This window comes from Myotis myotis, unplaced genomic scaffold (assembly GCF_014108235.1).
Source record: "Myotis myotis isolate mMyoMyo1 unplaced genomic scaffold, mMyoMyo1.p scaffold_m19_p_9, whole genome shotgun sequence".
NCBI classification, from domain to species: Eukaryota; Metazoa; Chordata; class Mammalia; order Chiroptera; family Vespertilionidae; genus Myotis; species Myotis myotis.
In genome coordinates, this window is record NW_023416401.1 from 57,344,724 (window position 1) to 57,371,334 (window position 26,611).

The 26,611-nt window shown below is 42.1% G+C and overlaps 2 protein-coding genes across 4 annotated transcripts in view; both read left to right on the forward strand.

Annotated features, from left to right (window-relative positions):
* The window catches only part of SOGA1 (suppressor of glucose, autophagy associated 1), a 115,343-nt gene extending 95,898 nt beyond the window's left edge, over positions 1-19,445 (forward strand). The window contains exon 24 of the mRNA XM_036323354.1: positions 19,345-19,445. Within this exon, the coding sequence (XP_036179247.1) occupies positions 19,345-19,364 (20 nt within the window). The 3' untranslated portion in view covers positions 19,365-19,445. The remainder of the gene's footprint in view (positions 1-19,344) is intronic.
* Positions 1-26,611, forward strand: part of NDRG3 (NDRG family member 3) — an 85,231-nt gene that overhangs the window by 537 nt on the left and 58,083 nt on the right. For 2 of the 3 annotated variants that reach the window (XM_036323365.1, XM_036323367.1), the window contains exon 2: positions 19,345-19,445. In XM_036323365.1, coding sequence (XP_036179258.1) covers positions 19,389-19,445 — 57 coding nt within the window. In that variant the 5' untranslated portion in view covers positions 19,345-19,388. Of the gene's footprint in view, positions 1-19,339; positions 19,446-26,611 lie in introns of those variants that run through there. The other variant, XM_036323366.1, reaches the window with a different exon arrangement.

The following is a 26,611-nucleotide window of genomic DNA, read 5'->3' on the forward strand; positions in this document are numbered from 1 at the left end:
GACGAGGAAACCGAGGCAGAGGTGAAGTGCTAGCCCAAGGTCACGCGGCTGGCAAGAGGCGCGGACTGGCTCTTGCCTCGGGGTCTCTGGCCAGTACAGTTGGAATTTGATCTTGAACCTTTAAAATAATTTGAAATGCATTTATCTCTGGATTTGCTTCTTCAGCGTCATAAAAGACTGCAAAGACAGTATTTTCTTCTTGTTGAAAAGGTGTTGCTGTTATAATAATAATAGTAGTGTTATTCATAAGAGCCCGGGGTCTTGCTAAACTTAATTATCTCAATAACCTCCGCATTTCCCAGTCCACGGTGTCCCTTCCTTTCTTTCCATGCACCTTTTTTCTGCAGAGCTGGCCTCCCTGTCACAGGTAGACTAGGAGCCTTATGGCTCGCAGGAGGGAAGCTCTCCCCTGGTGGCTCACGGGCAGAACTGGGGTAAGCCCGCTATGCCTGCATCCAGATTCCCCCGGCCTGGCCCCCCAGAGGATATAATTAGCCTTCCTTTTCTGGCTGCCAGGGCAGCAGGCTGGGCTAGCTGGGCCGGCGGGATGTGGAGGTGACAGAGCAGATTTGGCGAGCACTCACCTCATTCTGGGACTTTCTGGCTCTAGTCCAACATTGGGCTGGAACATCTTAGGATTTAAGCTAAAGTAAAAAGAGAAAGCGCATTGACAGAGTGCCATTGAATATAAGAAGCTACCATGATTTAAAGTCCCAAAGGCACAGCTGTAAATGCATGTGAATGCTTCCTCCCGAAAATAACTAACTCAAACTCAAACTGTCTTTTTTTTCCTTGGTAAATTCCTCTGGACACACTTCAGAGTCCTACTGACTCACCAGCTTCTCTGTGAAGCCTTCCTTGATTTTCCCAATTAAGATTACACACAAACACAATGAAACTATTAGCCCCTTGAGGTCAGGGACCTTCTTGGCATCTTCAAGCCTTTGGTAAGATTCGGTGAGTTTTCGTTACTCCTTTTCGTTACTCTGAGTGATGTTTTCTTGCTGCCTTTCTGTACTTGCTACTTGCCCTTCAATTTCTCTTTGCTGTTCCTGCCTTTATGTTATTTTTTCCAGTTTTATTGAGAAATAATTGACACATATCTCTATAAATATAAGATGTGCAGCATGATGGTTTGACTTACATACATTATTCGTTGATTACCACAATAGGTTCAGCTAACATTTATCTTCTCATAGATAAAGAAAGAAGAAAAGAAAAAAGGGAACTTTTTTCCCCCCTTGTGATGTCCCTCCTTTTAGGTCCACCACTCAAAGGTCTCTAGTCCGCCCTGTTTCTGAAAATTTTCAGATAAGGCTCATGCATCAAAGAAGCCTGTTTACTAACCCCAACACTGGAGTTGGTATAAGTGTACAGAGCAGTTTTTATTTGCATCTTATAGTAAGGTAGCCTGAGGCTTGTGGTCTTTTAGTCTGTCTCTAAATGCTTAGATTCATTTTTACATTTTTTGCCTCTTGTGGCTGACTGCCCCTGGTGCTACCAAAGTAATCACAATTTTTACCATAAATCATTTCATAGTATTTATAATAATAAATATTCAAAAGAGTCCTTGGGGAGACAGCAGATCTGTGCATAGGTTCTCTACATAAATGAGGCTTTTTAAAGAGTTTTCCCAAATAATTTTCTGCAACTATATTAAGCTGTAATGTGGAAGACATGATGCTGGGAATGGTGGAAGATTCACCATTTAATAAAACATGGTTCCTGTTGAAAGAGCTTGCTAGCTAACTGGGAAACACCATATCTAATTGTAACTCAAGTTAGGTCTAAAAATTGCCATAATAGCATTACAAGCAAAGCAATATCCTATATAATAAAAGCCTAATATGCAAATTGTCCCCTCTGAGGTCGTTCAACTGGGAGTTCCACTGCTCGCTGTGATGTGTGCTGATCACCAGGAGGCAGTGTGGAACATGGCGGGCATTGGTGACGCTCTGTGACCTCTCGCTGGCTACCTGGGGACAGGGGGTGGGGTTGGTTGGGGGGGATGGGGACTGAGGTGCAGTGAGAATGCAGTTAGTTCTCACTCCCCCTGCTACCCTCCCCTGGGATGCCAGGGCTCGCGCACCAGGGAAGCCCCTGCACTTAGGTGCTGGGTGCCCACAAGGAGCCCACCCCGCACCCGTGTGGCCTTTTCCGGGTGAGCCGGGCCACAGCCACCAGGACTGCAGGGGCAGTTGGGCTCCCTGTAGGTTTGCGCAGGAGCCGGTCTGCGAGGCCAGCCGGGAAACAGCGTGCTGCCTTCCCGGCTTTCATGCGGCACTGCTGGCCGGCCTAGAGGCCCACGCTGTGCCTCGACCCACAGTGTCCAGCCGCGCTTACCACATCTCTGCATAGGGACTCAGGCACTGTGACTCAGGTGGAGGGGGGCACGTGGGGGCCCAAGGGCCCAGGTGCTGCCCAGGGCCCAGAAGTCAGCTGGGACCTGCCCTTCCACGGAGGTTCCCACTTCGATCACTGGCCAGGCTTAGGGACCACCCCCATGCACAAATTTCGTGCATTGGGCCTCTAGTGAAGTATAATGGAATAAGATGTTCAACATGGGAACATTTCATAAAATCATACATTGTTCAGGCTGAAAGGAGGCATCAAGTCATTGAGTTCAAACTCACTTTTACAGCCTTCATGCTAAGGAGTGAACTTGTCCAAGGTCACAGACCTGGGGCTAAAACTTGAAATCTAGACTTTTATTCATTAAAGGTTTATCAGTATTTCAGTGAATTCATCCTTAAAGGCATTACCAGCAACTCTATGAAAATTCCATTTATGTGCTTAGAGCAGAGTTGAGGAAGAGATAACAAAAATATGATTCATGTTTTCAAGGAGTTTATGGTCTCTTGGGAAAAGATTCCCCAACAGATCGTAATAGGTGTGTCAAGGACTTTCAGGTCCAAAGATTTATAGCATTTTGGGTTTACTGCAGAACTGGGTGTCAGGTAATCTATTATGAAAGGCCTTTTTAATAGTAAGAACTATTCTCTGCTAATGAAGACAGTGTGTACCTAACTGTTAACTCCTGTGGTGGAGGGCCTAGGTGTGGCACTGGAGTTGGAAGAGGTGCAGGAGGGATTAGCTGTGGCAGTGAGAACACTTTGGGAAGGAGTTAGGACTTTCTGGGCTTTGACAGATTGGTAGGGTCAGACTTAATCAAAAGGACAAGGAAAGCATTTTGAAGGTAACAATGGTTGATGTGTTTAAGGGACTGTAAAAAAGCTGACGTGGACTTTCCAGGGTGACCTGACTAGATGAGAGCAGTAGTTCTCAGCCTTTAGTGCACTTCAGAATCACCTGCAAAGATTATTAAAACCCAGAATGTCTGACTCGGTCCATAGGTTTGGAGTGGGGCCCGAGAATTTGTATTTCTAACAAGTTCCCTGATGATTCTAATGCTTCTAATCCAGGGACAGTACTTTGAGAATCACTAGATTAGAAGGTTGAGAAGGTAGTATCAGAAACTATCAAAGAACTTGTTCCAAAAAAAGTGTGTGTGTGCGCACGTGCATGTGCACAGGTGCATGTTACATACCAGCATAAGAGAGTTCTGGAAATATACATTGTAAACTGTAGTAGTAGTCACCTGTGGAAGTGGGATTTTTTAGGTACTGGAGAATTCACTTTTTACCTAATGCCTTTCTATATTTTTGCATTTTGCACATATTGTTTTTGTATTTAAAAAAAAGCGAAAGTCCTTTTTGAAGATGTATACTGTACCAAAATATTTGTGGATTAAAAAAGAGCTTGTTGAAGTAATCTGGTGTCACACAACAAACATTTTTAGAGTGTTTGCTTTATGCCAGATGCTGCTAGGATCTGGAAATACAAAGCCTTTGCTAAAGCTTGCAGTCTGGTGATTGAGATGGGCAGATAACAGCTCTACTGAGTATCATGTGAGCTTCATAAGAGTAAGGATGAAGGTCTATCTCTGTTGGTGGCAGATAATAGATAGACATTTGGTAAATGATGAATGAATGAGCAAATCCAGATAAGAAGTGAAGGCAGAAAGAAAAGGGCAAATGGGAGATTCTGGAGGAAAAATTTCCAAGTCTGAAGAGGGATGTTGAAAGGAAGAGGTATGTCAAGGACTTTCAGGTCCAAAAATTGAAAGAATTTTGGATTTTACTGCAGAACTGGGTGTCAAGTCATCTATACTAAAAGGCCCTTTTAAACCCTCCCCAACCCATCCTTTTTTAAAGAGATGCTTGGAAATGGCACACAGAAACTAAACCTAGATTTATGAGTACATGTTAGATTTCAGGGCTTTCTTTGCTAAATGAAAGTGTTTTCTTTTTTATTTTTTAATATTTTTATTGATTTCAGAGTGGAAGGAAGAGGGAGAGAAAGAGAGAAACATCAGTGATGAGAGAGAATCACTGATAGGTTGCCTCCTGCACGCCCCCTATTGGGGATCAAGCCTGCAACCTGGGAAAGTGTTGTCTTTAATCACAGTGCTAATTCTACTGTATTTATACCCTTCACCTACAATCTGTCCATTAAATATTTATTATGTGAAATTAACTGAGATACATGGAGAATGTTTAAATACCATACAAAAAAGGGTTGTATTATGTCTTTTGATCTTATCTCTTCAGTGACAGGGATGGTATAGTGACTCAAAATTCTGTCATGTTTCTCACAATGCCTCACAGAGTTTGACATATTATCAGTCCCAAATAAATGTCCATTGTTGATAGTTGAATGGGGTGTACTCTGGAGGAAATAATGGCTTTGTTGCATTCTGAGTTGAATTCTATGTAGACACTATTTACATGATCAAACAGGCTATGCTGTTACACTTGATTGCTATTGAGGAATGTGAAATATGGAGTAGGCATTCTCCCTAACTTTTTGTGTGGAGGTGCTGCTCCATTTTATCTTCCTCGGAGGTTTACTATACGAAAATTAATTTCTTAAGTAGATGTGTGGCTCACTCCAGGCTTGGGCTGTGTCATTAGACTATAATCTCTTTACCACCAGAAAGACCTATATTCTACACTTTGGGGTTTTCAAGTGATCAAGTAAAAATTTCTGCTACAGCCACTCTTCACACTTGATTTTATTATTTATTAAGATTTTTTCTGTTATATGTTTTTCAGTATTTTATTTTACTCCTTACCGAGGATATTTTTTCCCATTGATCTTTAGAGAGAAAGTGGAAGAAATAGGGGGTGAAGGGAGAGAGGAAGAGAGAGAGAGAGAGAGAGAGAGAGAGAGAGAGAGAGAGAGAAACATCGATGTCAGAGAGACACATTGACTGGTTGCCTCCCGCACTCGAGACTGGGGATGGAACCTGCAACCAAGGTATGTGCCCCTTGACCAGGAATCGAACCCATGATCCTTCGATCTAAAAGCTGACACTCTAACCACTGAGCAACTGGTCAGGGCAGTATTATTATTATTATTATTATTATTATTATTATTATTATATAGATAATGTTTCAGGTTTGAAGGCTATAGCTGTTCCTTGGGGGGAACTTGTAGAGTGATCATCTAAAAACAAACATAATAAATCAGGGGAAGGAAAATTGTATGTCACTCATAAACACAGTGTGAAGTTGCTTCCCATTTATAATGTTAACCTAAGATTAGCAGTCATATGATAATTTTTCCAGAAATATTCTTTGCTTTCAAAATAGACACGGTTGTTTATTTAAAATGACAGTTTCATCCTTAGAATGCTTCTACATTTTGAAGTCTGAATTTTCATCCTATGGTTAAAATGGAATGCTTTTTAAAATTGTGACATTTTAGCTCTAAAACTATGTTATGTGAAGCCATAATACTTAGCAGAGAGAGAAAAGAGGAATCAGGCTATTGTCTCGTTCTCCCTGCAATTGAGAAAGCTTTGGGGACAGGACCCCTCCTGCCATTCTTTAGTTGTTGTTGTTTTTTTTTAAATATGTGTGTGTGTGTGTGTGTATTTTAAAAAATTTTAGAGGAAGAGGGAGAAAGAGAAACATCAATGTGAGAGCCGACTATCGATAGACTGCCTCCTGTACACCCCCAACCAAGGATCAAGCCAGAAACTCTGTGCCCTGACCAGGAATTGAACCAGCAACCTTTTGATGCATGGGATGATGCTCAACCAACTGAGCAACACCAGCCAGGGCTATAATTTTTGAGGATGTCGAATCTTTTAACTCTGGTACTATCCTGTTTACTTGAAGATGTCCCATCTTGTAAACCTTTGTGTCGAAAGGTGGGTTTAACCAGGGTATTGACTAAAATGTGACTTTGGATGATTAGACAGCCCACAGGGTTGCTTTTCAAATACCCCCAGATAGGTGTAGTTCTCTCCTACTAATTAAAGTAATAATGCTAATACCTAGTAATACCCAACATTGTATTAATGATACCTAAACTTTATATGGTGCTCTTCAGTTTCAGAATTATTTGCTCAATAAGATCCTGGTAAATTCCAGTAGCCAAACCTGAGAAAATAAGTAGAAGAATTAATGGTTAGTTGGCATCAAGTAGGAAAAGTTGTTTATAGAGGCCTACCCAAGCTCTAGATCCAGGCCGCTCATGTTCACATCCTTACTCTGCAATCCACTAGCTGTGTGACCTTTAGCCTATTAAAAACCCCCCCAAGTATCAGTGTCTTCTATCAAATAGGAAGGATTACAATTACAGTACCTATTTGACAAGTGTGTTGGAAAATAAAATGAAATAATGAATGGGTAAAGTGCTTATCACGGTATCTGGCATATAGGAACTGCTTAATAAATTAAGCTAGTATGAGAATTAAGTACTGCATCTTAGGACTCTGGTTGTTCTTTACTCGAGTTGTGTTAAAGAACAAATTGTTTTCAGGGATTCTGCCTTATAGCTGGTAGGAACCCAGAGTACATACCAGGGCCTTGCCAGCAGTCGCTTTCTTAGTATTCTGAGCTGCATTTTTCAAGAGTGGAAGGCAGAGGGTAGTGCTTCTGCTTCTAGAGTTCCTTTAATATGACCTCCATGTTAGAGCTTCGCCTGGTTGATAGGTGTCTGGAGTTTTTGAGAAGGCCCCTAGATGGGCATTGTTTTGTTCTAGTAGTTATTTGTACCAGTACTTTGCAATGAATAGAATGAATATAGTATAGGACAGACTCAGTTTTCCAGCTTAACAATCTTTGCAAATTTCTTATTTACCACCTGCTGCCAGAATCCAGGAATCACACAGTGGGAAGGTGGGCCTGTTGTAAAGGTGCTGCTGCTGCACTTTTCAGAAAAACACAAGGTGTGGATGGCCCTTATCCAAGGCTGTGGACTATTTTCCTGTTAAAATGAGGGTCTGTAAGGATGCTTTAACAGATACCTTTAATCACTTTCCTCCCCACCTTTGCTTATGGAATAGAATCTCTGAGAGTATTTCTTCTGGTGAATAGGAACTCAGACTTCCCTTTATGTAGTACAAAAGCTAAGCGAGTTGTATTTTAAAAAGCCATTGTTTCTTTTATGGAGTTGGGTGGTTTGGCTCATTTATTATGCTTTCTGGGGAGTCTCCTGAGACCCTTTCCTTTCCTAAGCCCCCAGGAGACAGCAATGAAACCAACATCTATTACCGTAGGTCAGTGGTTCTCAACCTTGGCTGCACATTAGAATCACCTGGGAATCTTTTTTTTTTTTTAATATATTTTATTGATTTTTTTACAGAAAGGAAGGGAGAAGGATAGAGAGTTAGAAACATCGATGAGAGAGACATCGATGAGCTGCCTCTTGCACACCCCCTACTGGGGATGTGCCTGCAACCAAGGTACATGCCCTTCACTGGAATCGAACCTGGGACCCTTGCATCCGCAGGCCGACACTCTATCCACTGAGCCAAACCAGTTAGGTTGGGAATCTTTTTTAAAAATCCTGATTTCTGGGCCTCATCCTCCAGAAATTCTGTTTCTTTGATATGGGGTGGGGCCACAACATTAGTAACAAAGAAACAGAATTTCCGAGGATGAGGCCCAGAAATCAAGATTTTAAAAAGATTCCCAGGTGATTCTAATGTGCAGCCAAGGTTGAGACTACTGCCCTAGATTCTTGTGGGGATGCTTAAGCCAGGAGTTTTATGATTAGACTAGCGGCCCAGTGCATGAAATTTGTGCATGGGTAGGGTCCCTAGGCCTGGCTGGTGATCAGGGCTGATCTGTGGGGCAACCTACAGGGCAATCGGGGCCCCCACTCACATCCGCCTTGGCCTGGCACCGCCCACTCACCTCCACCATCCTGCCACGGTCCGCTCTCATTAGGGCCCATCAGGGCTGGCAACGCCTCCACTGCTGCCCGCTGCCAGCGCTGCGTTACCAATGCCCACCATGTTCCGCGCCACCCCCTGGTAGTCAGCACACGTCTAACTCCCAGTCAGTCGAACTCCTGCCCGTGGGGACAATTTGCATATTAGCCTTTTATTATATAGGATTAATTCAGGCTTTAACCCTGGCAAAACTTGAGAGTGAAGTCATCAGATAATTGTGCTTCTTATAGACTGATGTATGGAATTTAGCCCAGTACTCTGTGAGATATTTCAGAGCCTGGAATAGGAGTCCAGATGCCAGTTCCAGCCCCTCACCTAAACCGCTATGTGAATTTAGGCAAATAGCTTAAATTTCTAGGTCTCTCTTCGCATCTAAGGATGAGGGCATGACTGTAGGCCAGTGGTTCTCAGTCCTAGTTACATATAAGAATCATTTGTGAAGTTTTAAAAACAGTATCAGGGCCCTACCCTAGCCCAATTAAATTGGATCTTTAGAGTTGGAGTCTGGGTATTGCTATTCTTCAAAGCTCCCAGTCTTTCTAACGTGTAGCTAAGAACTGCCAGGTTAGATGACCATGTATTGAACAGTTGTGTCATTCTGCTCAGTGGTTTTTCATACATAAAGTCCCATTTATGTGCTCTGTGTTCTGACCAGTCTTGTCTTCTTCCCAGCTACATTAATCCTTTTGGTGTCTTCCTGGATATATTTTGTACATTTGTTTTTTTTCCCACCCCTGATGTCCTTACCTGGAATGTCCTCTTCCCTTATAACGATTCAAACAAAACATATCCATTCAAGGCCCATCATTCTTATCTCCTTTGGGGAACTCCTGACCATTCCAGTCCTTAGTTATTTCTCCCACCTCTACCCTGGTTCCAAGTTTTGTTTAGCTCTGAATAAATGCGATGAACAGTAGATGCAGTGTAAGATGTGATACTCAAGCAACATTCTGTCCTCTTGGGGAGGTGGGACACATGGCAGTGCCATTGGTTTGACTTCTACACTATTAAACATCTTTGTGATATCTGGTATTGTTGGCTATCTCATTGTGTGTGTATATCTTGTAAATATTAGCTGATGAATAGCTTTCTCTGACCTGACTTCAATGGGCATTTTTAACCTTATCTCCTATTTCCAACAGGAACCTTCTGCTCTTGCCAAACTGGATCATTTTCTAGCAGACCTGTACTTTCTCATCTCCTTGTGTTTAAGTTAACCTCCCTTTCTGGAATTCCTTCTTAGTCTTATCCTCTCCACCTACAGGAATTTTATCTACCTTTTTTTTATTTTTAATGCTCACCCGAGGATATGGTTGGGGGGATGATCCTGGAGAGAGGGAGGGGGGGGGAGGGGAGAGATAGATCCAAACATCTATGGATTACCTCCCTTACATGCCCTGACTGGGGATCACCCACATTATAGGTATGTCCTGATCAGGAGTTGAACCCGCAAACCCCTTGGTCTATGGGAAAATGCTCCAACCAGTTTAGACTCCGGACCAGGACTTTATCTATTCTTCAAGGTCTAGTTCACATGTTACCTCCTCCATGAATCTTTTTCTCTGCATCTACATTAACTGTATTAACTGACTTTTGCCCTAAACCTCCATAACCCTTAGAGCAGTGGTTCTCAACTCAGCCGAAGCTTTGCCCCTCAGAGGACATTTGGTAATATCCGGAGACCTATTGGGTTGTCACAATTGTTGGAGGCAGGTGCTACTGTCATTCAGTGGGTAGAGGCTGGGAATGTTCCTAAACATTCTATGTACATGACACTCCCCTACAACAAAAACATCTGGTCCAAAATGTCACTGCTGCCGAGGTTGAGAAACTGCCTTCGAGTTTGCTTTTACTGTAGTGGTTTGTTTATAAATTTAATCTCTCCTATTTAATTGAATTAATGGGTGAAGGCAAACTCCAGTTCCAAATCTCAGCTTTCTTGTTATTAATTTCATATTAGGGTTTAATCCTCGAGCCTGTGGCATGATCTTAACCACTCAGTGTAATTTAGGACCAGAGATAAAGAGGTCCTCGGTGTGGGGTGGGTGCAGTGCAGTGAGGCAATCTTCTGAATGTCTCTCCTTTTTACCCCCAAGTCTTAATCTGTGATAACCTGGGAGGCAGTATGATGCAGGACATAGAGTAAGCATTGGGATCAGGAGAAAATTTGGTTTCAGTCCCAGCTGTTGCATTTATTAGTTATATTGTTTTGGTCACTCCATTTCAACCTCTTTAAGCCTCAGTTTCCCTATTGCTGCAACAGATGCCAGTGCCCCGTGTTTTCCCTCACAGTACCTTCGTGATCATCCAATGTGTTGTCAGGTGCTTATAAAGGTGCTTTATAAATTGTAAAGTGCTATACTAACTACTCATTCAGCCACTGGTTCGTAGATAAAAAGAGAGGATGTGCATCAGCTTGCTGTTGTAGGAGCACCACTGTCTACCTTCTCTGTCAGTCCCCTGGTCTCTTCCTGCAGCTCTTCAGCCATAACTATTTCAGCACCAGCTCCAGCTGGCCCTGTCCAGCTCATTTTCCTCAGTATGCCTCTTTGTTTACAGCCTTCATCCTGTTTTGGTTTTCTGTCTGCAATTTTGCCAAAACCAAAAGTGATTGACTTTGCCTCTAGAATACAAACGAGTGGCCTGGCATCAAGTACATCCTGGCAAAACCTGATGAAGACCTCACAAATTACCTTGGTCAGGGAAAAGCTACATAACAAGACAGCTTGTAGTTTAGAAAGCCAATAGTACACAGAGTCCCTTACTGCCTTTTTTCAGTAACAAAGCAATGTTTTTAAGCACTGGAAATCTCAGTGAGCTTTCTCTGACTAAATGGACACAATGCAGAGTGAGCTAAAGCCTGAGACCCTCATGTCCCTTGGGTCAGACCAAGTGCATCTTCCCGCTGATTTGCAAGTGACCTTTCAACTAGTCTTTGAACCTAATCAGGTTGATAACTGAGTGACCTCTTAGGATTGTAGTATGGAATCAAATGAGGTGGGGGAGAATGTAAAATCAAAACATTTACAGGGAGCTCCTACGTCACGAATGTCAGCCCTGTCAGGGGCCAAAAGGTCATCCTGCCCAACCTCTTCCCTTGACAGGTGGAGGAACTGAGGTCTAGAAAGGAAATATGCTTTGCCCAGTACCACTCAGCTAGGTAGGGGCCTTCCTGGGTCTAGAGTCCACATCTGATGTGCTTAAGGGCTCTTTCCTTGACTGGAAGAATCTGGGCATTCATTTTTTCTGCGTGGGCAAAGGTTGCACTCAGAAATATGTTAAGGTAAGAAACATTCAAACCTGTAAAGCAAGCATGTCAAACTTGTTTGAGGCATGCGACCTGCCAGCCGCGAGTTTGACATGATTGCTATAAAGATTTTTTGTGAGTTTATATGAGCCAAACTGTTGACAGTTGCCTGGAAGCAGAATCTCAAAATACTGTGGTAATGATCTGGAGAATGGCAGTTTTTCACCTTGTTTTATACATTACAATCAAAAGAGGAGACGTAAGTGGGTTACATGAAGTCCATTGGTGATAGATTAGGGATGTGGGAGAAAGCAAAGAGGGAGGTGGTCAAATGAAGTAAAACGATAGCCCAGCTGGCGTGGATCAGTGGTTGAGCATTGACCTGTGAACTAGGACAGCGGTCGCTAACCGGTGGTCCGTGAGGTCTGAAAGGTTGGCAACCACTGAACTAGGAGGTCACGGGTTTGATTCCTAGCCAGGGCCCAGGTTGCTGGCTCGATCCGCAGTAGAGGAGTGCTGGAAGCAGCCAATTGATGATTCTTTCTTATCATTGATGTTTCTATCTCTCCCTTCCTCTCTGAAATCAATAAAGATATATATATTTAAATGATAGCGGGTTTGGCTCAGTGGATAGGGCGTCGGCCTACGGACTGAAGGGTCCCAGGTTTGATTCTGGCCAGGGGCGTATGTCCAGGTTGCCGGTTTCGTCCCCAGTAGGGGGAGTGCAGGAGGCAGCCCATCAGTGATTCTCTCTCATCATTGATGTTTCTAGCTCTCCCTCTCTCTTCTTCTCTGAAATCAATAAAAAAATATTTTTTTAAAAAATTAAAATGATAGACACATGCTTCTTTTACATAGTAGGTACAGGATAGTTACATGATAACAATAACAATGAGGGAATTTGTGGTCTCTGCCCTGGTGCATTAGTTGTGCCCTGAGGGATCCAGAAAAAGGGAAGTTACCCAGACATTCCAAAGGTATGTTATCTTAGATGCAAAAAGACAATAGGCTCAGTAAAGATCAAAGTTGATACAGGCCTAGGACAGGACTACCCGCCTTAGACTACTTTTTAATTTTAAAAGTTTTAATTTCATACCATCCTTTGTGGTTACTTTAGGTCTTTGTGAGTTTGCAAGGCTGTCACACAGGACTTCCCAGAGCTTGTCAGGGTAGCTAGCATGTGGCCCCTTTTTGTCCACAAATATATTGTTGGACTTTATTTACACTGTGTTCTATAGAGCCCTACCTGTCTCATCACCACTTCAACCAGTACCCCTACATGTTTTTCTGTCCTCTACTTCAGAGTTTTGGTGCAAAAATTAAAACTCAGCCGAAACCGGTTTGGCTCAGTGGATAGAGCGTCGGCCTGCGGACTGAAAGGTCCCAGGTTCGATTCCGGTCAAGGGCATGTACCTGGGTTGCGGGCACATCCCCAGTGGGAGATGTGCAGGAGGCAGCTGATCGATGTTTCTCTCTCATCGATGTTTCTAACTTTCTAGCTCTCTCCCTTCCTCTCTGTGAAAAATCAATAAAATATATTTAAAAAAAAAAAAAAAAAAAAAAAAAAAGAAAGTGTTCCTTCCTCTTGAATTTAAAAAAAAAAAAAAAAAAAAAAACAATGAGGGAATTTGTGGTCTCTGCCCTGGTGCATTAGTTGTGCCCTGAGGGATCCAGAAAAAGGGAAGTTACCCAGACATTCCAAAGGTATGTTATCTTAGATGCAAAAAGACAATAGGCTCAGTAAAGATCAAAGTTGATACAGGCCTAGGACAGGACTACCCGCCTTAGACTACTTTTTAATTTTAAAAGTTTTAATTTCATACCATCCTTTGTGGTTACTTTAGGTCTTTGTGAGTTTGCAAGGCTGTCACACAGGACTTCCCAGAGCTTGTCAGGGTAGCTAGCATGTGGCCCCTTTTTGTCCACAAATATATTGTTGGACTTTATTTACACTGTGTTCTATAGAGCCCTACCTGTCTCATCACCACTTCAACCAGTACCCCTACATGTTTTTCTGTCCTCTACTTCAGAGTTTTGGTGCAAAAATTAAAACTCAGCCGAAACCGGTTTGGCTCAGTGGATAGAGCGTCGGCCTGCGGACTGAAAGGTCCCAGGTTCGATTCCGGTCAGGGGCATGTACCTGGGTTGCGGGCATATCCCCAGTGGGAGATGTGCGGGAGGCAGCTGATCGATGTTTCTCTCTCATCGATGTTTCTAACTCTCTATCTCTCTCCCTTCCTCGCTGTAAAAAATCAATAAAATATATTTAAAAAAAAAAAATTAAAACTCAGTAGTTTTGATCTTTAAAGGTCCTCTCAAGTGCTAAATATCAAAGAACACTGGTGCCTCTCCTGGCCATCCTAAGAACATTTTTGCTTACATTTAAATTCGGAAATGTCAGTTTCTATATTTCTAAAAGGTAATAGTCATGGGCTTTTTTTTTTTTTTTTTAAGCATGGAGAACTGAACCCTATTTTTCCTAGATTTTAATACTATTGACTTTCACTGCCAAAGATAATGTCTCCTTCTTAGGCTTCCTTCCCCACCTCCTTTCCTCCAGTATTTGACAGTTTTCTCCCCTTTCCTGTAAACTTCTCTTCTCCCTTGACTTCTTTGACTTTGCATTTCTGCATTACCTCTTGCATCTCTTGAGCATTTTTTCTTTGTTTCTTATTGGTTCTGCTTTCTTTTCTATCACTGAGTTGTCTTCCAGAAGAGCCCAAGGCCTACAGCTCCTCCACGTCTCTGGTTTGGTGAGTGCTGTCAGGGAGAAAAAATAATTTTCCTTCTACCCTCTGGCTGGCCTAATAATCAAGTTGACACAAGACAGATTAACAGGAGAAAAACAAAGTTTAATAAAATGAATACCTCCTGTATACAGGGGAGAGACCCAGGAAAACTAATGAATAACTCTCCAAAATGTCAAGCCATCACCTTAAATACCACTTTCAGCTAAAGACAATAGGTATTGGGGATAGAGAGTCACCTCTGGGAAATTACCCGGCAAAGTACAATAAATAAAAATAAGATTGTTGTATAGAGTTAAGTCCATGTCTTCATCATTGATAGTAAACGCAGGCATGGTATAGTGAGGAAAACACTTCTACAGATGGGAGTGTCCTTCTACAGTTGTAAATGTCCTTTTACAATGTCCTTCTACTTGGTTTTCAGAGCTTTTCCCTTGTCTGCTGTTTCTTAAAATTAATCAGCCTGAAATAATCAATATCCCAAAGAGGCATATTTTGGGGTGACAAGCTCTGCTCTCCTTTAGCACCTACACAGATTTTCCTCACTAAATCTCACTCCACTCTGTGTCCCCAACCCTGGCATGTGCCCCCACCAGGAATCGAACTGGTGAACTCTTGGTTCATGGCTCAACCACTGAGCTACACTGGTTGGGCTTTTTTGTGTGTGTGTGATAACTCTTAATGTACAAGGCACGGATTTAAGCATGGAGAACTGAACCTCATTCAGTTGGGATATTGGAAAAGACACCTCACTTCTCTCTAAGCCTAAGTTTCTCAACTTTAGAGTAAGAAATGAAGATATCTACCCAAGAAGACTGTTAGGAGGATTCAACATAAGGTGCTTAGGTTATAGTTCCTGGCACAGTATAGGATTTATACTCCGCCCCCCCCCCCCCCCCCCCCCCCGTTTTCCTCAGCCATTTGGTATCAGGCTTACTTCTTCAGTTCGAGGATGGCTGGTTTTTACTTTTCAGTCTTCCCTCTACCTCATAAAGCTGGGACAGAGGGTTAGCATTTTGTTATTTTCTGCAGTTTATAAAATCCCTACTAGCTTTTAAAAATATTAATATCCCTTAGTACCAGGATGAATCTGCCAGTCATATCATTTGTGTAGAGGGAACTTAGGCTTTAGATTCCCCAGGAGGAAGCCAGTCTGTGTAGCTGGGAGATCTGGAGATGGAATTTTCCACCATGTGGTCTTAGTTTTCTCATAGGTGTTAAAAAACTGTTCATTGGCAAGGGCTCAGAACAATTAGAACTAAGCAAAAAATTGAGTCTCTAGAAGAATGCATTAGGTCCCCTTTAATGTGGAAGGTGAACATCTATTGTCTTATTGCCAATTCTTAAATCACACTATAGCAGCTTCCTGTCCTGCATTAAGTCTGCACTGGACCCAGCTGATGGGGACAGCCTTCTTATTTAATTTGTGCCCTTATTTAAGTGTTTGTCCTGGCCCAAACATCACATCATCGCTTTTTTTTAATCTTTATAAATTGCATGGGAACACAGTGAATGCCAGTCACTTTGGACCTGAGGGCAGCTCAGGCTTTCCTCTGTTCCCAAGCCTCTTGGACAGGACTTATGTAGTCACATTTGAGTTATCAACATTTTGAACTATCCTGCTTGCAAGTGAGTGAGTTAGAGTAGGGAATAAAGCAGGTGGGTTGGAAAAACATTTTCAGGAAATCACCATTTTACATGGGAAAAAAGAACAAATGGAAATAGACGAAATCTTTTTTTTTTTTTTTCCATTAAAAAAATTTTTTTTTTTAAATATATTTTTTATTGATTAAGATATTACATATGTGTCCTTGTCCCCACGTTACCCTCTACCCCCCCCCCCCCCCGCTCATGCCCTCACCCCCCCGTTGTCCATGTCCATTGATTAGGCCTATATGCTTGCATATAAGTCCTTTGGTTGATCTTTCCCCCTTACCCCCACCCTCCCCTACCTTCCCTCCAAGTCCCGACAGTCCAATCAATGCCTCTCCGTCTCTGGATCAGTCCTTGTTCATCAGCTTATGTTGTTCATTATATTCCACAAATGAGTGAGATCATGTGGTATTTATCCGCTCTCCAGTTCCATCCATGCTGTGGCAAATGGTAAGAGTTCCTTTTTCTTCTTCCTCTTCTTAAAGAATACCTTTCAGCATTTCATATAATGCTGGTTTGGTGGTGATGAACTCCTTTAGCTTTTTCTTATCCGTGAAGCTCTTTATCTGACCTTCTATTCTGAATGATAGCTTTGCTGGATAAAGTAATCTTGGTTGCAGGTTCTTGCTATTCATCACTTTGAATATTTCTTGCCAGTCTCTTCTGGCCTGCATGGTTTCTGTTGAGAAATCAGCTGACAGTTGTATGGGTACTCCCTTGTAGGTAACTGACTGTCTTTCTCTTGCTGCTTTTAAGATTCTCTCTTTATCTTTTGCTCTTGGCATTTTAATTATGATGTGTCTTGGTGTGGTCCTCCTTGGATTCCTTTTGTTTGGGGTTCTCTGCGCTTCCTGGACTTGGAAGTCTATTTCTTTCACCAGGTAGGGGAAGTTTTCTGTCATTATTTCTTCAAAAAGGTTTTCAATATCTTGCCCTCTCTCTCCTTCTGGTACCCCTATAATTCTGATGTTGGTACGCTTGAAGTTGTCCCAGAGGTTCCTTACACTATCTTCATATTTTTGGAATCTCTTTTCTTTTTTGGTTGGGTATTTTTTGTTTCTTTGTATTTCAAATCTTTGACTTGATTCTTGGGATCCTCTTGTCTACTGCTGGATCTCTGTAAATTATTCTTTATTTCAGTCAGTGTATGCTTAATTTCTAGTTGGTCCTTTTTCATGTCCTCCATGGTCTCACTATACTTATTGAGGGATTCATTAAATTTATCGGCGGTTTCCATAAAATTCTTGAAAAACCTTATAAACGTGGCCTTGAACTCTATATCCAGTCATTTGCTTTCCTCCATTTCTGCCATTTGTGACCTGTTTCTTTGTCTCCGCATTTTGGCAGCTTCCCTGTGTTGATAGAGTGGCCCTGTGCGCCAGGTGTCCTGTAGGGCCCAGTAGCTCAGCCTCCCCAGTTACCTGGGGTGGACACTCTTGGTGCACTCTTGGTGCCTTGGTTGTTGTAGAATCACTGGGAGGAATTGACCTCCAGGCCAATTGGCTGTGAGAATCAGCTGTGTCTAAAGTGGGAGAACTTCTGTGCTGAAGACACCCTTCTGGGGCAAGACTTGCTTCAGTGGGGCTTTGGTGCTCACTGAGTCTGCTCCCTGAGTGTGTCCCTTATGGATCTGAGGAGTTGCAGTATGGATGGTCCCCCTCTGACCACTGGGTACAGTGGCTCCTGGATCTAAGGAGGTGCTAATTAAGCCTCTGCCTGAGACCACACAGCAGGAGCCACGAAGAGGCTCAGCTGTCGAAATAGACGAAATCTTAACAGTAGTTGTCTTTAGATGGAAACACTAAGTAAAATATCTTCATTATTCTGTGGTTTCCATATTTTCTAAAGTGAGCATATATAGTATTGCTTTTATAATAGGAAAAAGAACTTTAAAATCACCATTTTAAATTATTGATAACCAGTGAAGTCCAAATGAAAAGTAGCCACGGTTTATAGTATGATTAATAAACACACAAGTAGATAGCACGTAGGCCAATATTTTTAGAGTTAACTGGGTCAAAGCATGACTGCAAAAGAGAGAATTGTAGATGCTGGTTGAAATTTGTGATAAAAGATTCAAGCCATTCCATCTCCTTTTGAAATGTAACTGGTAGAAAACAAACAGTCCAACCGCTGTGGCTCATTTGGTAGAGCATTGTCCCAAGCACCAGAAGGTCACCGGTTCCATTCCCAGTTGTGGCACATGCCCGGATTATGGGCTCAATCCCCAGTAGGGGGCGTGCAGGAGGCAGCCAATGTTTCTATCTCCCTCTCTGAAATCAATAAAAACACTTTTTTAAAAATCAGTTTAAAAACAAACTAAAAATTTCAGCTTTTGAGCATTCAGTAGCTTAATCAAGTTTATAGGATGCCTGGGATCTGAGAAAAGAATCATGTTCTACAGGAAAGTTAAATTATCATCAGGCTTGTGCTCTCTAAGTGGCACAAATGTTTGGGATGCTTATGATTGGCATGTGGGGTCCATAGTTTGAAGAGTGTTCCTGCTTGGCATTCTCTGGGTCCTTGGAAGGAATAATAAAAGTCATGGGTCTTACCCACACTCAGGGGAGAAAGAGGTTATGCTAGGATGTGAATATCAGAAGGCAGAGATCGTAGACAGACCACTTTGAGTCTGTCTTCCATAACTGTCTAGTTCAGTGATGGCGAACCTATGACACGCGTGTCAGAGGTGACACGCAAATTCATTTTTTTGGTTGATTTTTTTTTTTGTTAAATGGCATTTAAATATATAAAATAAATATAAAAAATATAAGTCTTTGTTTTACTATGGTTGCAAATATCAAAAAATTTCTATATGTGACACGGCACCAGAGTTAAGTTAGGGTTTTTCAAAATGCTGACACGCCGAGCTCAAAAGGTTCACCATCACTGGTCTAGTTTCTTGTGTCTTTAGCACCCTGAGCAGTGCATGTCACATGCTAACCTCTAATATTTGAATGAATGGAAGTAATGGGACTATTATATTTCCAACTCCTGGTTTAAATTTTTTTTATTGCGAGAGAGAAAGGAAAAGAGAGAAAAAACACACACAAGAGATTTGTTGTTCCACTTATTTATGCATTCATTGGTTGACTTGTATCTGCCCTGACCAGAGATAGAACTTGCAACTTTGGCGTATCGGCAGGATGCTCTAACGCCAGTGGTCGGCAAACTGCGGCTCGCGAGCCACATGCGGCTCTTTGGCCCCTTGAGTGTGGCTCTTCCACAAAATACTGACTTCTGCTCATGGGCCACAAAGTTTCAATCGCACTTTTCATGCGCGCCCGCACGTGGTATTTTGTGGAAGAGCCACACTCAAGGGGCCACAGAGCCGTATGTGGCTTGCCAGCTGCAGTTTGCCAACCACTGCTCAAACCAATTGAACTACCCGGCCAGGGCCCAACTCCTAGTTTAAGCCTTTTTCTTCACTACCTTCTCTTCTGTTTCAGAGTTACTGATTTATTTTTGAGAATCCTCTACTTTCATCTTCCTCATGGATGAACTTCAGGATGTTCAACTCACAGAGATCAAACCACTTCTAAATGATAAGGTAAAGATTGCTCTGTTTTCACTAAAATGTAGAGACTACTCTTTCCACTAATCTCTTCTGCGATTAGTTCATTTCTATATTATCTAAATAGTAACTAATTCAAAACATAGTTAGCTTGACTTTCTATGGAGGGAATACTTTTTAAAATATAGCCGAAACCGGTTTGGCTCAGTGGATGGAGTGTCGGCCTGCGGACTGAAGGGTCCCAGGTTCGATTCCGGTCAAGGGCATGTGCCTTGGTTGCGGGCACATCCCCAGTAGGAGATGTGCAGGAGGCAGCTGATCGATGTTTCTCATCAATGTTTCTAACTCTCTATCCCTCTCACTTCCTCTCTGTAAAAAATCAATAAAATATATTTATTTTTTTAAAAAGTATATGATGGGACCCTTCTGCCAACGTCAAGGTTTTCATACAGAGATGCCTGAATGTCAGGAGTATGCCTCATTTTTATTTTCGTGTTAAAGAAGCACACAAGCTAAAGACCAGTGTGATATAAGTTACCAAAAAGCTAAGAAAGGCTTATCCTCTCTCCAGTCCCACTCCATTCAGTAAATGTGCCTGAAATTTCTTTTTTTCAGTCCTCTTTGGTTTATTGTCATTGTCCCCTATTAAAATACTCTTGTAGCTTGGCGTGAATGACTACATGGCATTCTTTCCTGAGGGAAGTATTGATGAAGAGTGAGGGTAAAATGGGTGAGGTTGGGCTGAGGGGTACATCAAAAGACGTTGTTGCCTGTTACCTTTTTTTTTTTCTTGCTGAAAGAAAGGCCTTTCACCTACAACTTCTATGGCTGTTGGCTTACTATGCATTTTGTTAATTTGCTATTGAATCCTATCAGCTCCATTTTCTCCCTTGTGACATCATCTCCATCTCCACTTTCCCTCCTTCCTTTATCTTTCACCAGATTTTTTGTTCTTTCCCTTGGCAAGCTGTACACTTTGTTTAGCCCCCTTTGGTTTCTTCTGCTGCTTCCCCCTCATGTTTAAAAAAAACTCCTTTAAGTACTGTCTTTTGGTGCATATGAAGGGCTGTTCCCAAAATGATGTGCCATAAAGAAGAGGAAGGAAATAAAATCTTCTGTAAAGTTTATGCATAGCCACAGAAATGAAGTTACAAGACAGGTAGGTAGCCAGTTTAGCTTCTGGAAGATTATAATCTATCCTAAATCTGGCTGATCACCAGAATCAACCGGGGAATTGTTTAAAAATACAGATTCCTGGGTTCCACTCTACACCAACTAAATTGGAATCTGAGGGGAGGAGATATGGACACACAGACATACACCTCTGTGATCACTGTTCCTGCTTGTTGGAATTACTTGGGGAGATGTGAAAATTACCAATGCGTTGGCCCTGCCTCCAGAGGTTCTGATTGAATTGTTCTGCGGTGTGGTTGAGCTTTTTAAAAAATTCCCATAATTGCCCTGCCCGTGTGGCCCGGTTATTTGAAGTGCCATCCTGTACACCAAAAGGTTTCGGGTTTAATTCCTGGTCAGGGCACATATCTAGATTTCAAGTTCAAACCCCAGTTGGGGTGCATACTGGAGGCAACTGATTGATGTTTCTCTCTCTCTCTTCCCCTTCCTCTCTAAAAAAAAAAATCAATAAAAACATATCCTCAGGTGAGGATTAAAAAAAAAAAAAAAAGAAAACTCCCATAATTGAGAACGGAGCCTAAAGTGATTAGCCAATGTAGGAAAACCATGACCTAATGGGTCTCAGCTATTTGAGGACTGGGACACAGATTAGAGGAGGACCCTTTCCTAACCCTGGAAGGACACGGGATGCCTGAAGAGGCACCTATACAAAAGAGTTGCAGGATTGATTGCATAGCTCATAGAGAAAGTATATGGAAAAGTGACTGTTACCATAGAAAAGCATTGAATTAATTTCTGAATCCTCCTCTCTAAGGCCACAATGATGCCTTGGCTGTGTCTGATGTATGCCCAAGTTCTATGGACAGAATTGTGCTCCTCTTCCTCCCCCAAATTCATATGTTGAACCCCTCCTACCCGCCCATTGACTTTATTGAAGATAGGGCCTTTAAGGAGGTAATTAAGGTTACATGAGGTCAAAAGAGTATAGCCCTATTCCAATAGGATTCGTGGCCTTTTAAAAAGAGGAAGAGAGAGAGAGAGAGAGGGGGCTACTTTTTGAGGACACAACAAGATGGTGGCCATTTGTAAGCCAGGAAGAGAGCTCTTACTAGAAACTAAACCCTACTGGGATCTTGATCTTGTATTTCCAACCTCCAGAACTGTGAGAAAATAAATTTTTATTGTTTAAGTCACTCAGCCCATGCAGTCTAAGAATTCAAGTAATCAATGCCTCACTTCCTAACATCTGTTAGCTCCTCTTTGATATGCCTGTGCTGTTCCTACCCACTTCCCATGCTCTCTCTCCCTAAAAAGTGCTCCTATTCATTGTGCATGAGAGGTCCCCTGCTCCAGTGAAGCTTTATAGAAGTAGATTGGCAAGAGGTCCTTCTTTGGATGGAACAAAGAATTCCACCCGTTAGCTGCCCCCCCCTCCCCCCCCGCCCGCAATATATCAATGCTTCTGTCTTTGCTGAGCAAGTGGGTGCTTTTGCATACCCTGTGAACGGCATAATGATGATAATGCTGCTTACCCATTATTTCATTTGACTCTGCCAATAGCTTGGTGATGGAGGACACACAGATCAATTATTCCTATGTTGCTGGTGAGGAAATTAAGGCTAATAGAGGTGAAGTAGCTTACTCTGATTGAGTACCTAAGAATGCCTACTGCAGAGTCTTACCACTACTACGGTTTTGGGCTGGAGAATGGTTTATTGTGGGAGACTGTTCTGTGCATTGTAGGGTATATCCTTGGCCTCTACCCACTCACTGGATGGCAGTAGCATCTCCCCAGTTGTGACGGTCAGAAATTCTCCAGATATTGTCAAATGTCTCCTGAGGGGCAAAGTTCTCCCCAGTTGAGAGCCACTGCTATTAAAGGACAAGCCTTCAGGTTTGAATAGGTATAGATAGATGTCTTGAGTTTTTTTTGTTTGGGAGGGAGTTTTTTTACTTTAACCTATCCTGCTATTATTTATTAAGCACCTTTTAATGCCAGATGCTTTACATACCTTCTCTCTTTTAATTATCAGAGTATCCCTCTGAAGTAGATAGTATTATTCCTCACTTAGCAGATGAAAATCTGACTGAAAGAGTGGCTTGCCCAGTCAGTAAGTGGCAGAGCCAGGACTAAAACTTACATCTTTCTTATTCCAAAACTTGAGGCCCTTCCACCATGTTCACTCAGTAGGTGTTTTGGCATCACTGCTGTGGCTTGCCCTGTCTCTTTCATTTCATCTTTCTCTCCATTCTCCTCATAGACACACGCTTATACAAAGACAGCACTATACTCTCCTGGCTTCAGGGAGCTAAAGGAAATCTAGACCCAATCTAATATGGAGAAATTTGTCCTGAGATGACTGTGAGGAAGCATTCTCAAAATAGTGTTAAGTGAGGCTTTTCTCAGCTCAGAATTGTGAAGAAGTGGGTAATTTTTTGTGCTTGTTTTGGCTCCAGTGATGAAAAGAAGCACCCACTAGCACTTTGCTTTGGGAGGCCAGAAACTGCACAGCAATATGAAATGATTTTTTAAAAAATAGCATTTAATAATTTTCAAAGGATTTTCACAAATCCTCCTATATAATAAAAGGGTAATATGCAAATAGACCAAACGCAGAACAACTGAACAACCAATCAAAGAATGGTATGCTAATGATATACTAAGGCTGCTCAACCGCTCGGTATGACGTGCACTGACCAACAGGTGTAGATGCTCCGACCAGTAGGTTAGCTTGCTGCTGGGGTCCGGACATGTCCTGCAGCCCTCCTGCGGTCCCTCCCCGGCCCAACCATGCACCAGTGGGGCCCTTCAGCCTGCTCTGCACCCTCTCGCAATCCGGGACCCCTCGGGGGATGTCAGAGAACCAGTTTCAGCCTGATCCCGCAGGTCACTTGCCTTGGGAGGGCACCAGACGCAACAGACACAGGGCTCATGGCTGGTGAGCGCTGCTGCGGCAGTGTGAGCCTCTCGATCTGGGACTGATTGGGCATGAGCCCGCAGCAGGCACAATGGGGCCGGGATGAGTGGGAGCGGCAGGTAGGAGCTGCAGGTGGCGTTGGAGTGCAGGTTTCAGCCCCGATCACTGCAGGCCTCCCAGAGGGACCCCACCCATGCACAAATTCGTGCCCCAGCCCTCTAGTATCAAATAAATCTCGTAACCTCTTGTAAAATAAGTAGTTAAAGGTATTTTCAGCTTTATTTTACAGATATGGCTTAGAAAGGTTATATGACTTGTCCAACGTTAGTATCTAGTACGGTAGTAAAGCCAGGACTAGATCCCACATTTGTTGATTTCAACTTAAATCAGGGGTCTAGAGATCTTCCCATGATCTGCTCTCTGCCTCTTGTAGCTGGTAGTTTCCACTTCTCACTCAAAAGACCTTATACCAAGCAGGAGAGTTGACTGGGTTTTGCTTCATTTTTCCTGTCCTCCTCTACCTACTATTGGTTCAGATATTACTGAGTCTGATGAAAGCCAACAGCCAGGCTTGAGAAAATAAGTAGAGGGCCACAATTGGACCCTGCAGAATTGAGAAAATACCAAGAAGGGGTATAAATATTTGGTTGGGAGAACAGAAACAAGTTATTTACTTTGTTTTGGTTGTTGTTACAGTAGGAACAGGTAGACCCTATTACAGTTTGATTTCTCTTTCTACTAGAGACTAGAAATAGAAATGTGAGGAGAGGAGGGTAGGAGAGAGAACTCAGGAGTTAGCTTTTTATAACCTTCCAATAGTAGAAACAGGCAAAGGGCTAGTGCCAAGGTTTCTTTTAAAAGAAATTTATTGACATTTTCATTAAAGAACTAGAGGCCTGATGCACGAAATTCGTGCAAGGGGCTCAGCCCTCGAAGCCGTGGTGGCTTGCCTCGGCCCTTGCAGCCCCGGTTTCCTCTGAAAGGTTGTCTGGAATGTCGTTTGGCTGTCCGGTCTAATTAGCATATTACACTTTTATTATTATAGATATTCGGGAAGTACTACATCTACTGTGCGCTAGAGGGTGGGTGTCCCTTAACAAGCTAACTAGGAGGTGATTGTCACATCATTTGTCAGAAATTCTCAAGATGGGACTGGAGCAGGAAATGAGTTCCCAAGCAAGTAATGATACCACTCTGGTAGACAGTTCTCAACACTCTGTCAGCAGGAGTTGGTGGGAGGAGCCCAAGCCTTAACCATAACTTAGCCTGGTGCCCACAGAGTTTTTATTCCAAGGGGTCAGTGACACATAATGTTAGCCTGATAGTCTGTTAAGGTAGAGGTTTTTTTAGAATTGAAATTGTACTTTTTCATCAGTCTGCAGATGGTTATCTAAGTGTCTGACCTCTTTATAAGTTTCTTTATGAAGTCTCAGTTTTTTAATTAGTATGTTTGAAGGTAATAATATAGATAATTAAAATATATATACACATACAGCAATACAAACACACATACTCACATATATGTAGAACTTTCACTTTTGTCTCTGGATTATAGCTTGAACAGATTTCTCTTTTAATAGAAATGTCATATTTTATTCTCTAATAGTTTTTTAAAATTAACTTGTTTCTAAAATTTTACTGTTTAAAACAGCTCCCTTCCCCCATTTTAATTTCTAGCATATCATTTGCATATAATTCTTCTTTGATATTTTTATTCAAATTGAGTATATCTATTTTGGGATGTGATAACCTATGCAAAATGAAATTTATTGCATTTACTAAGTGCTAGGACTGAGAATATAATGGTGAATTAGATAACCTCACTCCCTTCAAGTTCACAGAACAGGTAGATTGACTTAAAATCTTCCTCTTGGTAGTTGGTTCCGTGGTCTTATCTATCTTGTCTTCTTTTCCATTATATCTTTTACTTTCTGTCTTTTGAAACTATATATTCCTCTTGACTAGATCTCATGTTGGGAAACTACATCTCTCTTCTTCTCCCTAGCAATTACTTGTGGGTTTGTTTTTTTTTAAACTTTTTAAAACTTTCCCTCCGCCCCCCTTTTTTTTCATACTTCTTTTTATTCACTGACCTATTCTTAGTTGCGTTTTGCTTAATCTCCAGGCTTGTATTTGAGAGAATTACTTGTTTTTAATTTACCTTCAGGAACTGCTTCACTTACCTTCTACACCTGGCACGAGATTCTACCAGGAAACGCTCCTCTTAGCTGGTTTCTACCTTGACTGCAGCTTTCAGTAATAATTTATCTTTCTTTTTTGTCTTTCCCCCAATTATTATATTATTTTAATTTTTTTCTTGAATCCCTTTCATCTATTTAAGTCTGCGTAGTGCAAGAATCTCTTTGAACATGGAAACTTGTAAAAGTTTTGTTAGAGTAGAATTATGTCCCTCAAATATCAGAGACAATTAAGTTCTCATGGAAGGGCCCCAGGAAGTCTTGATCCTTCCAGAATACACCCAATAAGCAGTATGAAATTTTTAATGAGTTCAAATAATATGTCTTCACTTGACCACAGATCGAGTAATGGCCTCCATTCAGAAACTCTGGATACTAAATACTGTCAAACAAACCCAGGCATATCCTTTCTCTAAGATGATCACTCACGAAGCCTGAAGCCATTCTCCAAGAGGGTCTGGCATCTCTTGAAAAAAATGCCAAGAAAACAAGTGTTAGTCTTCTTTCAATTATTAGTACTTATCTTTCTGAGAGCCTAGCTGTATACATTGGATTAAGAACATGTAGTTGTTTTTTGCTACGTATTCAATAAAGAGAAGTTTGCTTTGATTTCTAGAAAGAATCATCTCTTTCCACTTTTGGCATTTCCCTTTGTGCTCATCTCAGAGACTTCAGGGCTTCACAGAATGCCTCATGACTGGTGCTTTATTTGGGGGAAGGTGCAAGTTGAATCAGGAATCGGGCTCAGTGGTCATTTATATTCTACTCAAACCATCTACCCTAGTATATAAGACGGCCCTTCTTTCTGCTTCTTATCGTTAATTAGAAGGTAAACAAATTGGCCCGGCCAGTGTGGCTCAGTGGTTGAGCATTGACCTATGAACCAGGAGGTCATGGTTCGAGTCCCTGGGTTGCGGGCTCGATCCCCAGTGTGGGGTATGCAGGAGGCAGC